The sequence below is a fragment of the Palaemon carinicauda genome, chromosome 7 (genome assembly GCF_036898095.1).
Source record: "Palaemon carinicauda isolate YSFRI2023 chromosome 7, ASM3689809v2, whole genome shotgun sequence".
Classification (NCBI taxonomy): domain Eukaryota; kingdom Metazoa; phylum Arthropoda; class Malacostraca; order Decapoda; family Palaemonidae; genus Palaemon; species Palaemon carinicauda.
The window spans coordinates 117725511-117741251 of NC_090731.1; the positions used below are offsets into that span (position 1 = coordinate 117725511).

At 34.0% G+C, this 15741-nt stretch overlaps 1 protein-coding gene across 2 annotated transcripts; it reads right to left on the reverse strand.

The window, feature by feature from the left end:
* Positions 1-1896: 1896 nt before the first annotated feature.
* On the reverse strand, positions 1897-14736 carry LOC137643993 (uncharacterized protein DDB_G0287625-like). Of its 2 annotated transcripts, XM_068376843.1 has the most exons (6): positions 14646-14736; positions 8125-8874; positions 4999-5085; positions 4669-4758; positions 2563-4227; positions 1897-2445 (listed from the first exon to the last, which is right to left on the reverse strand). In XM_068376843.1, exons 1-6 carry the CDS (start codon positions 14658-14660, stop codon positions 2104-2106), a joined length of 2949 nt encoding a protein of 982 aa, XP_068232944.1. In that variant the 5' UTR covers positions 14661-14736; the 3' UTR covers positions 1897-2103. The 2 variants fall into 2 exon arrangements, with proteins under 2 accessions (XP_068232944.1, XP_068232943.1); XM_068376842.1 differs by having other exon boundaries at positions 1897-4227.
* Between the last annotated feature and the right edge of the window lie 1005 nt (positions 14737-15741).

Here is a 15741-nt window from a genome sequence, read left to right on the forward strand (position 1 = left end):
GAACATACATATAGAGATTTAGAGAACAATGACACTCCCTTACCTGCTACCCAGGCTTGGGTCAGGTGTTAAGTGGGCGGAGTCCCCAAGCTCATTAGACACCTGCCAAAAAGGGTCATTTCCAGTGGCGGGTAAATTCTTGTTTTTTTTTTCTTTTTTTTTTTTTTACTTTCAGTACAGTTCATTTACATGAAAACACGGTATCCTTATCTATATTAATACATAAGCAAAACATACACATACATACATATATATACATACATATACACACATATACATATATATACATACATATACACACACATATACATATATACACACTCATACATATATACAGTATACACATACATATATATACACATACATACATATACATACATACATATGTATATATACATTTATATACATACAACATTGATAGCATAAACATATAATCATGTATATATCAATACTTATATCTAGCATAACACTATATAGTGCCAATATACTTATGCATACTATATAAAATAATTATACCCTTTAATGAATGGTAGCTTAGGTCTAAATATTAATTTCACAGCGACGTTAATTATTCACATTACATTCAATTCTACATTAAGTGGTTAATGTTTTTTATATATCTTACAAATCTCTTTACATATAAAAGCGTCGAGTTTATACATTCCATGACCAATATTCAAGTTGTTTTCAAAGGTTTCTTTTATGAAACTGGACTCTATGATGTTTCTTTCCACTAAGTTATTTGAATGAACCAATTTCTTTGCACCTGACCAATTAATAGTGTGATTTTTATCTCTAACGTGAGCAAAGAGTGCATTATTATCTTGAGCATACCTGACACTTTTCTTATGTTGTTCAATTCTCTTTTCTAGGGCTTTACCAGTTTGACCAATATAGTATTTTTCACAAGCATTGCATGGAATACGATATACACATCCCTTGGTAATGTCAGGAGAATTCTTTATTAAGGCTGTTTTTATTGTATTTTTACTCTTAAATGCTACATTTACATTGAAGTTTTTCAACAGTTGGGGAATTTCTTTAAAAGAATTACAATAAGGTAGTATAAGTAAATTTTGTGTGTTGTAGTTTTTTCTGTTATCATTACCGAAAAAAGTCTTTTTTGCTGTTCTTAGGGCATCATCTAACACAATTTCAGGATACTTTAGTTTTTTACCTATTGCTCTAATCCCATTTGTTTTCATATAAATAAACTGTACTGAAAGTCAAAAAAAAAAAAAAAAAAAAAAAAATTTACCCGCCACTAGAAATGACCCTTTTTGGCAGGTGTCTAATGAGCTTGGGGACTCCGCCCACTTAACACCTGACCCATGCCCAGGTAGAGGGTAAGGGCGTGTCATTGTTCTCTAAATCTCTATATGTATGTTCGAAACTAGTCAGGACTTAATCGTATATTTCGTATTTTCATTTTCCCTGTGGTTCTTCTGCATATATATATATATATATATATATGTATATATATATATATATATATGTATATATATATATATATATATATTATATATATATATATATATATATAAATATATATATATATATATATATATTATATATATATATATATATATATGTATACACACACACACATATATATATATATATATATTAGCTTTCTGAGCAACATCTATAGTAAGCTGCATTGTATGTAGATATGTGAATGCCCATAATTAGTTTTGGTTGCTTTTGAATTGAAAAACACACAATCTTTTACTTTTTATTATTGATAAAATTACATTATATTTTCGATAATATATATATATATATATATATATATATAAGCTTTTTGAGCAACATGAATTAGTAAGCTACATTTGTATGTAGATATGAGAATGCCCGTAATAACTTCTGGTTTCTTTTGAATTGAAAAACAAACAGTTAATCTTTTACTTTTTATTATTGATAAAATTACATTATATTTTCGATAGTTCAATAGCAATACTGTATAACTGTATATTATGTACCCTTGGACATTCAATCTAATTTTTCGATCCAGTGCTAAATCACTTTCAGATTTAACAGAGCAAATTCATAAATTTGCTCATGATGTAAAAGGAAGATTTATATTTATAGAGACTTACATCTTTACGCTTGTGGGTGAGGTTCAGCAATGGTCTCGAACCTTTGGAGCCTCACGGGCCCTTGAGGAGGTACAGTGCCAGGTTCGGAGGACCTAAAGGGCTCTTGACCTTGCTGAAGGCCAAAACGGGGTTCTTGGCTTGCCCCTTGTGGTGCAGTCTGTAAGAAATTCTTATTTAGCAATTGTTGTGAAGATGCTGTTCTGGGCAGGTCATTATTGAAGTTTGTAGGCTGTTGTCCAACCAAGCTAGCAGAGTGATGTTGATTTTGAAACTCATTTACCGGAGATGCAGGCACGATAGGAGACAATCTTCCTTGATTTTGTTGATTCCTAGAGAACTGCTCCCCCTGTTGAAAATTTGCAGTGTGTTGAGAAATGCCATCAAATTTATTATCAAAGTCTCTAATTTCAAAGTTAAGAGACTCATCCCTCTGTGAAAAAGTAACCCCCTGGGTGTTACTTACCTGGTCGAGGGTTGAGGACTCATCCTGGACATTATTTTGTCCATACCTCTGGTTTTCGTATCTCTTGTCATTCATTTCATGGTAAACTCCTTGAAAATTACCGTTTTCTGAATCAACCCCATAACGTTGTTCTTCAGACTGGCTCTGCTGTGAGGATAGGAATTCATCAACATTGCTTTGCTGTTCTCGATATTGCAATCTATTTTGACCTGCAAACTGGGAAGGAATTTCATCCTTAATCTGGTTTTGGGGTCCAGAAAGTGAAGAAGCTCTGAACTGCTCACGGTTTGTGTGGGCTAGGAGCCTGTTCTGATTTTGGAATTGGTTCGAACCCTGAGAAGGGAAGTTTCCTACTCTCTGTCTCGAGTGATTATTTTCTTCGAAGTCTTGGAACTCATTATTTTGAGTTTGAAGTCTTTCAGCATAGTGTTGCACTGGTCTATTTGCTGTTGGATTCTGGAACTGGTTGCCTTCTTGTGACCTCAGCTGCTGTCTAATTTGCCCTTGGGACTGGATCCTTCTTTGACTGTTATGCTGTTCATTTCTCTGTGTTTCAAAATTATTTGAGTACTGAGGATTTTCTTGTAAGTCGTATTGATCACGTTGTTGTTGGAACTGGTTGTTGTTTTCATTTTGGTACTGGGATTGGAATGTATTTCTTCCATTATTTGAAGTTTGGCTCTCTTGGCTCTGGAATGAATTTACTTGCTCATTGAATGCATGTCTTCCTTGATTTTGTATAGCACCCTGGAAAGAATTTTGCCTTTGATTCTGGAATGTATCTAAGTTTTGTCTTTGGTTTGGTTTAACATTTTGGGGTTTGAACTGGCTTTCTCTCCTTTGATCTCTTTCATTAGATTCGTAGAGATTTCTGTCTTGATTTTGGAAACGATTTCTGTTTTGACTGGAAAATTGTTCTCTATTGTCAATTTGGAATTGATTTTGTTCTTGATTATCGAACTGAGATCTATCCTGATTACGTATCTGGACTATGGCTTCCCCTTGGAACTGGTTGCTGTTTTCGTTCTGGAATTGTTTTCTGTTTTGACTCAAGTACTGTTCTCTCTCTCGGTTGTCAAAGTTGTACCTTTCTTGATTTCTATTTTGATTCTGGAATCGGTTATCCTTTTGGACTTGTGCCTGATCTCTCTCTTGGAATTGCTGACTACCCTTACTTTGGAATGGGAAAGGTCTCCTGCTCTGGCCCTGAAGAGAAGATTCGTCTAATGTCTGCGGCTGCCCCCTGATATTATTCTGTGAAAACTGTCTTTCACTAGTTTCCTGATTGACGAATTCAGAGGTCTGGAAATTCCTTGGAAAATCTCTAGAGTCGTGCTGGTATTCCAGGCTTTCCTGGAAAGACTCGTCATATCTTGTGTTTGACAATTGCTGGAAGTCTCTGTTGTCCCCAGAAAGAGCTGGGCGAGGTCTTGCTTGTCCTGGAGTAGTTTGTGAATCCAAGAAGAGTGACATATCTTCTGTCTTTTCGGGCCGTGGAAGATTCACAGGTCTTTCACGGTTTCTGTTGCTAAGACCAGGACTACTTCTGGCTGGTTCAAAAACTCTTTTGTTACCAAAGTTTCTCTGATTCTTAGAGGCAGTAGATTTTGGAACCATTTTGGCACCGAATTCGACAGGTTCTTCATCTTCCATTACATATTCCACCTGGAAAACAAGATAAGGTAAGATTTTACAATGTAATTTTTATTCATAACACAGGAGAAAAGTACGTTAATAGTTGCCTATGCATACTATTGTACAGTATACTCTCTCTCTCTCTCTCTCTCTCTCTCTCTCTCTCTCTCTCTCTCTCTCTCTCGTACTTTCAATATAATCCTCTTTTTGTCAACTATTTCCTTAGCCAAGCTAAATCATTGATGTGAAAACTGAAAGCAAAAGGGTCCTTCCTCCTGAATGAAATCAAAACTAAGTTCTGTGTATATCTGTTAGAATAAATTTTTGTATACCTGTTAAAACTATTAGATAAACAGTAAAAACAGAAATCAAACATTTAAGGTTATGTTGAAGCTTTCAAAAGTCTCTTTGCTCCTAGTTCTTTCTTTATGCAATGCAAATAATTCAGATATAATATTTTGATATACTAACCGTTGCTTGGAATCCGTTTTCGGCATCGGCAGTATATTTTACAATTCTCATTGATCCATCAGCTTCCTTCACTCTGTACTCTCCAATTACCTGTAAACAATATGACAAACAAGTGAGGTTACGATTTGATTAAGGATTCAACAAAGGGTATTTGTTTGTAGATTGAAAAAATAAATAAAATTTTCACTTTACAGTTTGAAAGACATCGTTGTATGAACTGTTAGCAAATAAGATCTGTCTTTCCTGGTCAAAAAAAAAAAAAAAAAAAAAAAAAAAAAAAAAAAGCTCAGGGTAGAGGGGCAAATATACTAGAAGAGAAGGGCATCTTACCTTGTTTCCATCACGACTTTCCTTATGATACTTCATGTCACCTGTATCCTCTGAGCGAATGTCATAGGAGTACTGGTAATTACCGACCTGAAATTACATATTTCTTGTGAAGGATTTCCTTTAGAAATAAACTGATGAGATTGGAAGAGAGGGGATAGGAATGATGACACCAAGAGCAGAAAAGGCATTAACTAGTGGAGAGCTGTAAATAGTAGATTGTTACTTGCACGCTTTAAATCAAAGCAGTGCATTGTATTATAGTTTGCTATTCCTCTGAAAAAAAGAAAAAGAGGAATACTATTGAGAACTGCAGAGTGTAATAGATGAGATCCCAGAGAGAGATATGAAAATTGTGATTGCTGACTTCAATGTTAAAGTTTGAAAAAATAATCGATGTATAGAGAATGTGATGGTGTTGAGGGTCTTAGCGAAGTTGCAAATGAAAATGGACCACTTTTTTTTATAGGTTTTTGTTCAACAAACAAACTTGTCATTGGAGTTACACTGTTAGAAAAACCCGTGATTTTTATCCAAAATTCCCATTAAAAATATACTGTTCTCAACCGTATTTCAGTAAAATACAGGTGGTCGTAATTTTACCTTACTTTGTTATTATCTTTTACAGGTTGATGACCGTAATATCACTGTTTTACGTTAATATAACCGCTTTTAAGACAGTAATATAACCGCTTTTAAGACAGTAAAAATCCTGGAATAAATGTTGCCAGACTTACCATTTTTTTAAATACAAGTTTTTAACAGTGTACTCTTTTTTACCACAAGGACATACAGAAATATACACATGGACTTCACCATGTGGTAATTACAAAAACCAAATAGAAAACATAGCTATTAATAAAGAGAGGAGATATCTGAAAAAAAAAATGTAAGAAGCTATTGAGATGAAGATATTGGCAGTCCCTCATTGCCCCACTGAAATTAAAACTGAAAGTACCCAACAGAAGTGTATATAGAATATTTAGGTTTGATACAACTAAGCTTCTAGAAGATACGCACAGAGAAACGTTTGTATTTGAATGTAAGAGTAGATTTTCAGTTTTAGACACTTCAAAAGACGAAGAGCAGACAATTTATGAAGAATGGTGGGATATTAAGAATATATATCAGTCAGCTGGTAGTGAAGTATTGGGACACGCAGTTACATGGAGAAAACCGTTGATATCGAATGATACTTGGGATACTATAAAAAGGAGACATAGCCAGAAATTGATTGCTGAAAGTTTACGAGGAAGTAATGAAAATCACAAGGTATAGCATGGTGAATACTCCAGTATTGATAGTGAGGTCAAAAGAAAAGCCAGGAATAACTGGAGAGAATTTATAGACAGGAAAGCAGATGAGGCTGACAAAGCTATGAATTCAGGGAGTGGCTATGGTTTAAGAATTTCGTATAGAATTATTAATGAAATCTCTTCTGGGGCAAAGAAGAAGAAGCAAATACCCTTCTAAAAAGATGCATCTGTTATGACTACAAAAGATGAAGACAAGCAACGTTAGATGGAACACTTTACTGAGGGGAATAATTTGATTAATAAACGTGAAGCTGAGGAAGTCCTTGATGTGCCCATGAATGAATTCAATGTATTTGAAGTCAAAGGTATCATTAAAAAACTCAGGAGATGGAAAACCCCTGGATGAGAGGAAATAACTGCTAAGATGATATTGGCAGAAAATTAAGTCCCCCCCCCCCCGGAATACTTATAACATTATTTTGTAGAATGTGGCGTGAAGAGGCAAAACCTGATGAATGGGAGCTAGGAGTGTTGTTGAAAATAATTACCGAGGCATCACATTTAAGTCAGTTGTCATGAAAATATATAGTATACCTATTCTAAAGAGACTAGAAATATTGTTGAACAGCTGAGAGATGAACAAACAGGATTTAGAAAAGGTAGAAGTTATACTGACCAAATTTTCATTCTAAGACATGAAGTATAGTAATGTGTAGAATATAATAATCCACTTTTGATGCCATTTGTGGACTATGAAAAATCCTTTGATAGTTTGCATCGGCCAATTTTGTAGAGAGTCCGGCTGCTTTATAATGGAATTTCTCTTAAATATGTAAATTTGATTAAGTCTGTTCATGACCTTAGTAAGTGCAAAGTTAATGTTAGTGGAGTCCTATTAAATCATATTTCCAGTGAACACGGGAGTACTCAAAGGGAATGTGTTGTCACCTATGTTGTTTATTCTCCTCGTCGGTTTGTAATGCGCAGAACAGTTGTAGATGGTGGAGGTGTATTGGACTGGATTGGTAATGAGAAATTATCAGACCTAGAGTATGCTGATGATACAGTCCTTATTAGTAGAACACCATAGCATTTGCAATGCTAACTTACCAGAATGCATGAAATATCACAGGAGGTTGAGCTCAAGATAAATAGAAGAAAGACAGAGGTGATGAGAACGGAATTTGTAATGGAAGATGAAATATCATTGGAAGGAAAAAGGAATACTAAGATGGAATCATTTAAATATTTAGGAACTCTGATCTATAATGCAGCGTCTCTAGAATTGGTGTTTAATGAAAGAATAAAAAAAAAATCACACAATAGCTTGGTTAAGTAAAATTTGGAAATTGTATATAAAAATCGGGCTATATATCAGTTTAGTGAGCTCGGTGTTACAATATGGAGATGAGTTGTGGTGTGACAATGAAACAATATCCAACAGATTTTGTAGATTTGAGAACAAAACCCTCAAAAAGGTATTGGGAGTTGAATTTCAGGACAGGATTAGAAATGAAACTATAAGAGAGATTACTCAAGTGCCGTATGTGGATGATATGGTGAGGGGCAGATTGCGATAGTTTGGGAAGGTCTTTGCACTCCCCAAGAGAGAATAGTTCTCCAAACTTTTAAATAGCCTCCACAAGACACTAGAAGAGTTGGAAAACCCTGGTATACATGACTAAGGACTATGAAGTGTGAAGTAGGAGGTTATGAATGGTGAAGTATTGATTTAAAAGCTCAAGATAGAGAGGACTGTCAATAGGCATAGGAAGAGATGATGATAATGATGGTGATGATGATACGTAATTTGTCACGATATTAATCAACACTTCAATTAATAGCCAAAGTATAAGGAAATTTTATGACTTACACTTGGATCTTCTTGAGCATTTAGACTGTCATCATATCGTTGGCTGCCTCTATACCTTGTATTTGACCTCTGAAACTCCTGATTTTCTGAGTTCTCAACATTATTGGGTACAGCTCCAGGTATTCTGGCACTTGATGAGGAAACTTCTGAATACTGATTTTGGGTTCTTTGTTGATTCTGGAAAGAAGCAGAACTAAATGATTCTGTATCCACATTTTGCTGCTGAGAGACTCCTGTTCTTTGTCCTACGAATTGATCCCGACTTCCTTGCCTTTGATTATATTGCTGAGTTTCAGACAGATCTTGATTCACGTTTTGACCCAGGCGGTCATTATTCCTTTGTGAAGGATCTTCGTATGGGTTCGGCCCATAATTTTGACCTTGGAGCTGAGTCTGTTGATTCTCAAAAGACTGGCCCCTGTAATTCCTTTGGTCAATATTGGCATTTAGCCTGAATTCCCTCTGGGCAGAATTACTCTGGTCTGGTCCGTAAGGTGCATCTTGCCGGCCATCAAATCTCAGGCCTTGATCTTGGAGGGGAAAGTCTTGGGGTCTTTCAGAATAGGAAGCATCATTAGTAACAGGATAATTTGAGTTTTCTTGGTTAGAATATGCATTTCTCGATCCATATTGGGGCAACCCTTTTGTTTCCTCTTGCTGAAGGTCTGTATTTCGGAAGGCTGCAGGCGCTGGGCTTTCGGGAGGCATAGCTGCCGCGACCGCAGCTAGTGCCACTATCAGATGCCCCACCTGAAACATTAAATCGATAAATTAGATTTAAAAACGATAGCTTCTCCCTATAAATTTGGTACCCTATGTCGCTTGGTTTTCGGAATATTTCTTATGATTTTATAAAAGGTTTGATGTGTCATAGTAAGGATAGGATATAGAGGCTATTGATGCTGTGGGCTGGATATTTCAATCAGTATATTAAAAATTTATGGTTTTCATAAAGCAGTGGATAAAGGAATATTATGAAATAGTCTTTTGGGGGAAGTAAAATTTAACAGGAATAGCTACAGAGCAGATTTGGATATTTATTTCACTGTTGAAAGAAGTAATTAAATTGATTAATTTTGATGCGGAAATAAAAAAAGGTAACAAAGAACCAAGTATTTAACATCAGTTAAGAAAACAGGTTTATTGTTGGAAACATTTTGGCAACAAAGGCTGTCCTCGAAAATGAAAGATGAAAAGAATGTTTATTATACAGTTTCATGTGACGAGTATATTGGAATTTTCTTTTGTATTTGGACCCTGTGTAAAAGTATCTGTACGGCAAGCATAGAGATATAGAAAATTTTTTATTATATATTAGTTTTAGTAATGTAGCTAGTAAAAAACAAATCTTTAGCTATATTTGATTATTTCTTAACTAATTCTTATTATATGTTTAGAAGAAGTTTTATCTAATTTCATTAATTACCTTGTTTTCCATTGACAATAATTCATCACGTATATTAACATTTAAATTATTTCTTTAGATATAATTTCTTAATATGTAATCCACTGATAAATGTGCGTAATATGATCCATACCCTATTAATTCTATGTCTTCATCAGCTGATTTTTTAATCCATTATTCTTCACAACTTCTTTCAGGTTACGGATTTTTCCCTTTTTGGGGGGGGGATTACATTTATTTTCGTTAAAATTATCTGTATCAATAATTCTGAAAAAAAAAAAAAATCTCAATATGATTTCTAAGATATTTTAACCATATAGCTTATATTGATTAAGTTGACATTCCAGTGTCTAGTTAGGAAAAAATATGAAATATTATATAAAGTTCATCAAGTTATAAAGTCATAGAATATGGACACCAGGAAAGCTATCTTATTATTTATATTTGTAGAATCTTTAAGATATCTTTTTCATGAAGGTTTTTTCTCATCGATTGATTCAGAGTAAAAGAAGGCTATTGCCATTTTTCTTCGGGAATAGTTTAGCTTGGTTGATAGATTATTGCTGCGTCCTGTTTGATGGTTTTGTTCAAATTGTCTGGCAAAAATAAGAAATAAAACATCGACATGATTTCCAGGAAATTTACAATACATGAATGAATTAAGATCATAAATACTGTCTTCAGAAGTGCAGGAAGAGAATATTTTAACATGATACCGAAAGAGTTTTAATAAGAAATGAAGACAATAGAACAGGGTATGAATGTACTCCTTACGTCACTTACTTCATGCTATCGTTAAGTACTATTTTCTATCTGAATGGGCAGAGAAGCTAAGAAACAAGTAAACCGTTTGCTGATTGTCATCAAAATATACAATACTAAAAATCTTTACTCCTTGCAATTGACCATATTTAAATCTCATGCTAGAAAGTACAAGGATGAAATGAAGGCAGCTAAACCAATAGCTCGTAACATATTGCTCAACCCTATTTAGTATAATAGTATTAGGGTTAAACCTCAGAATTTAAATTGACAAACTAAAATTTTGAGGATATATTGAAGCGACTTGTGATATCTTCACAGAGAAAATCCGTAAAAAAATCCTGTGACGGGTTTTCGAGTTATGGCAACAAAATGGAGGTTATCTTAGATTATTTTAAATTTTCTCATTTATTGTTTCTGAAGGGTAAAATCTAAATCTGGTAATTTAAATATGCCTCATTTCTTATTGTATGACACTTATGGAAGCCATAACCGTAGATTTTTCTAATACTAAATGCATCAATATGGAATTAAGGGTTTCTGTTTAAAGAATAAGTCTTACTGACTCTGAAGAGGAATATTCCCATTGCTGTTATGGAAAAATGAACTGGTTTATCAAAATTTTATTTTCTGGTGAATAAAACTCAGATAAATCAGTAGGCTATTGAGTTATACATTTTTGCATATTGAGCTAAATCAGTAAAAGCTATTCAAAAAAATACATCATGTTGGGCACAGTATGATTATTCCTTCATCCTTCTTACTTTCAGGCAGAATGAAGAGTACAGAAATGGGAGACAACCAAATTTTGCATCCCGTGTGAACTCCCAGGCAATAACAGTTTTGATGAGACTCTGATTACCACTAAAGGTTTGGATAAAATAATGCAGACGAGTACTTCAGAAGGAAACAGTGATACAAAAATTACTGAAAAACAAGGGCTCCGTCGTCGTTCATGTGAAATGTAGAAAAGACCCCGCGCTTTAAAAAAAAAAAAAAAAGTTAACGCATCACATGAAATCAGGCAAGAGTTCGAATTTAGATCCCAAGAAAGTTTACGAAGATGTGCAAAAATGTAGGAAACAGATCTCTCATGAGCATAGTGTCATGGAATCACGAGAATTTATTAATAACGTTTACACAAATACTGAACAACTAAATGATAATTAGGAAGAGGTTCTTTTCCGTGTGTCTGTTGTCGTTGATCTTGTTACAAATGCTATTCAAAACCAGACAGTACAAAGCTTTCTGCACTTCAGGGACAAAAAGTAGAAGGAAAATCAGTGGTATTTATGAAACTGTGTAAATATTTTGAAGAAAATTATGAATGTTAATATTCTATTGATAAATTAACGATACTAATTACGTTCAAGGACAGTGGGTAATAATGTATGGAAGAATGGAGTTGTGTGTTTCATGAAATAAATGCAAGACATTTAACTAATTCAGCTGAAGCTGTAAGAGGACTGATAGAAATTGCTTCGTTGTTAACGAGGAATATTGTCAAGCATTCCCTTCTGCCGAACAAGTAATTTTTGGCAATTATGAACGTGTTTCAGATTATGTTCGTATGTTAATTGATGGAAATTTGAAACCAAAAGAAAATTGTGGTAGCAGGCAAAGAAAGTCAGTCAGTATTAGCATGCTCTTACTATTACTGTTCATCCACGATTATTTTTTTCCCCTCTACAGACTGGTCTAAGGGCTTAAATACACAGGAAGTATGAATCAAGAGTATTAATTTCTAACCTATGGTTCTGTGTTCCATATAGAGAGATATTGTTTTATGAAGCATCAGCTACAACAAATCCATCAACTGCAGTGGATCCACAATCATATATTCATTTTACTTATGACAATACTGACTATAATGTTGCAACTCTAGATGGCCATAATAATTCTACTAGATGAGAAAAATCAAGTGTGTGACACAAGCAGATGTAGTTCATGTAGACACATTCATTTCTAAAACTCACAGAATGGACATTGGAGCTCTAGAAATTCAAGGAGTAACTGTGTATCATCCACCTATCACACGGGACTATCCGCACTTGAATACTGAAAACACAGAAACACTTGTACCAGAACCTACAAGTGTAGAAACAGATCATCGATTTTACACTTTACTGATGTGTAGTGCATGGCCCCAGGGTCTTCGATGCCCAAACTGGAGTGCATTTATGATGAAAAGTATTTTGGAAGTTCATCTTACAGTAAATCAGCTGTACTACCTGTACCATTTATCAATCTTGTTCCTACCAACCCCTATACAATAGAGGCCTACACTTATCTCTTGAATGCTGCCGAAGAAGGTGAAAAGCATGGACAGTCTATGATCATGGTAGTCTTTAACCAGCCACTTAACTCTAAAGCTTGTTGATGGTTCTTGCTGCTGGTCCTAATAGCTCTCTTAAAAGGTTCACCATTCACCTTAGAGAATTTCATCTTTTGATGTTATTTCTAGCAGCTAATGGCTGAAAGTGTCCTGAAAGAACTATGGGAGACAGTTTGTGCAAAGAACAGTGTTGTTCATATGACGACTGGACTTGCTTCTGCACCTACAAGCTCATTTACTTACTCAACTTGGACTAGCAGTTTAGTTTGGCCGATGAAACTATTAAGAAAGATTTAGAAACCTGCTACATAATTAACAGTGGTCCTTCTTTTTTGTACTTTAAACAAATAAAGCAATGTTTTAAGGTGTTATGTGTTTGCCTGCAAACTCTCAGTCTAACCTAGATATATATTTAATGGCTTCCCATGGCGATGTTTCGGCGTATGTCACATTCTTGCGGTCCTTATCTTTTTTGTAATATATAATTCAATATGTGTATATTGGATGTTTCATAAAGATGGAGTAATTTACGTTTATATGATAACTAAGAGTTTGCATAATAACGTAAAATCCAATGTACATAAATATTTCGTTTTAATTTTCACATAATGATGCTTCATTTCATTACACGTTTAAAGGAATATCCAGTTGTCTGTACTTTTCCTATGGACCTATTGCTTATGAAAATTTGAATTTATTTTATACTGATTAAAACCATATACATCGATTAATGTGTTTATAAGCAAGATGTGTACTGTGTACTGCAGTGTGAAAATAGGTGAACAAGGAAGTAAATATATTTTAACAAGGATGACTAGGAACTAATTTTGTCCTAGAGAAAAGATTTTGGTTTCATTCGACAGGAAATAACATTCTGCAGAAAGTTTATTTGTTTCAAAATGTGGAGAAACCAGTTACTTTACTCATAACAGGAATGGGAATATTCTTTTCAGTGTCGGTAAAAAATTTATTCTTTAAATAAAAGCACATGATTTCACACTGATGTATTAAGCACTGAAAGATTTATGGGAATATCTTCTACGATTATCATACAATGAAAAATGAGGCATATTTAAATTGCCTGATATAAATTCTACTCTTCAGAAGCAATAAATGACAAATTTTGAAAAATCAAGACTGCCGCCATTTCATTACCATAACTTTAAAACCCGTCTAAGGATTTTTTGTAATTTTCTGAATGAAGTTACCACAGGTCACCTCTACATATCCAGAAAGTTTCTGTTTTTTTTTTTTTCAATATAAATTCTGAAGTTCTAGCTAAAAAAAAGGACTAATTGTACTATCACGAACATGACGTAACCAAAAATGTTTTTAATCTCTCTTTTACAATGGGTATGTTTTGTTTGTGTAGGCAGAGTTTTCTTCCTGTTTCACGTACGTTACTCAAAAAGAATGATGCGTTTAGAGCACTGGGTATTATATGAATCTGATCCAACATTCATTATTGGGCCGCAAACTTTCAAATTGTTTCAATTGCGCAAAAATAGCACGCTATTATTAATCGAGCACTGTCTCTTAAATATTAGTTTATCAATTCTTATCTTTAACTTGGCATATTGTGATAAAGTTTTGTATATATATATATATATATATATATATATATATATATATATATATATATATATATATATATATATATATATATATATATATATATATATATATACATATGTTGAAACATTTTATCCTTACTGCTCAATTTACCATGATTACACTTTACGGAAAGTTTTCTTTGACCAGAAGTCGATAAAGGTGCTTACGTGTTATTTATAGAAGTATGACTATTCTACCACTGTGAAAACTACTAGTCATATATGTCAACATAATCTAATCCGATTACGCAAAGTAATACGTAACCAGAACGTGTCCCATCAACGAAAGCTCGATCTTTTCTCATGATAATAATAAATATTCATAACTGAAAAGCAGATCACATTCCTTTCAAGCTCTAAAATTTCTCCCCCAAACTTTTTCACAGCGAAAAACCAAACTACCTACCTTCTTGATCGCCATGATGTTTGTGACCGAATGAATAACCACCTTTCGAAGTGGCTTTATATAGGGCTTTCCCCAGGATCTAGTTTTACTATCCTCAATTACTTCCACCTCAACCCCCAATCCCTACTTCCATATCACTTTCCCTTCCTCCAATCCTGTGTATTTCTAACCCCACCCCACCCCAATACCCTTAGAGTATGTGACCTCGCCATCTACTCGTCATACAGTTCAACTGACAGGTTTACATGACTCTCATGTCCAGGAGGCAATGAATACAACAGATTGATCTCATATAAAATAGAAACGCCTGCTAAATAGTTATCTCAGTATTATTTTATTTCTTATTTCTAAATAAGCCATTCCCCAGCTAGGAACAACCAGCAACCACCCCCCCCCCCCCCTCCCAACCTACCTCCCTCCAGAATGGGTTCTTGCCCGCTGCCTCCTGATTTCCTCCGCGTCTCTGGCTTGACCTGTTTGCCAAAAGCTTTGGGTCCAGACAGTGATAAGCAACAGCTCCTTCAGGCTTCTTGTTCTAAGATTCTGTTTGACACCTTTCAAAGACCGGAACGTTGGTGAATGTATAAAAATATCAAATGAAGATGAGCCTTTGGTTGATTACATCTTCATTTTCTATTATCTTTTCATATCAAACTTCAAACCCAATTTATCACGCGATCTCTATGAGGACAAAATGTGTATTTGTCTAAAGGTTTTACCTAAGCATATAAACTCGTAATATCTTGTGTATGTTAAATGAGTGATAACAAAAAATTCCATTGGCAGGCATCACGAACCACGCATGCATTATATGTCAAACTGACAGGTTTTTATAGATACACACACAAACACACAAACATACAACATACAAACACACACAGTCACGCATACATACAGTTATATATATATATACATATATATATATATATATATATATATATATATATATATATATATATATATATATATATGTATATATATATATATATATATATATATATATATATATACACATATATATATATATATATATATATATATATATATATATATATATATATATATATATATATATATATATATATATATATATTGT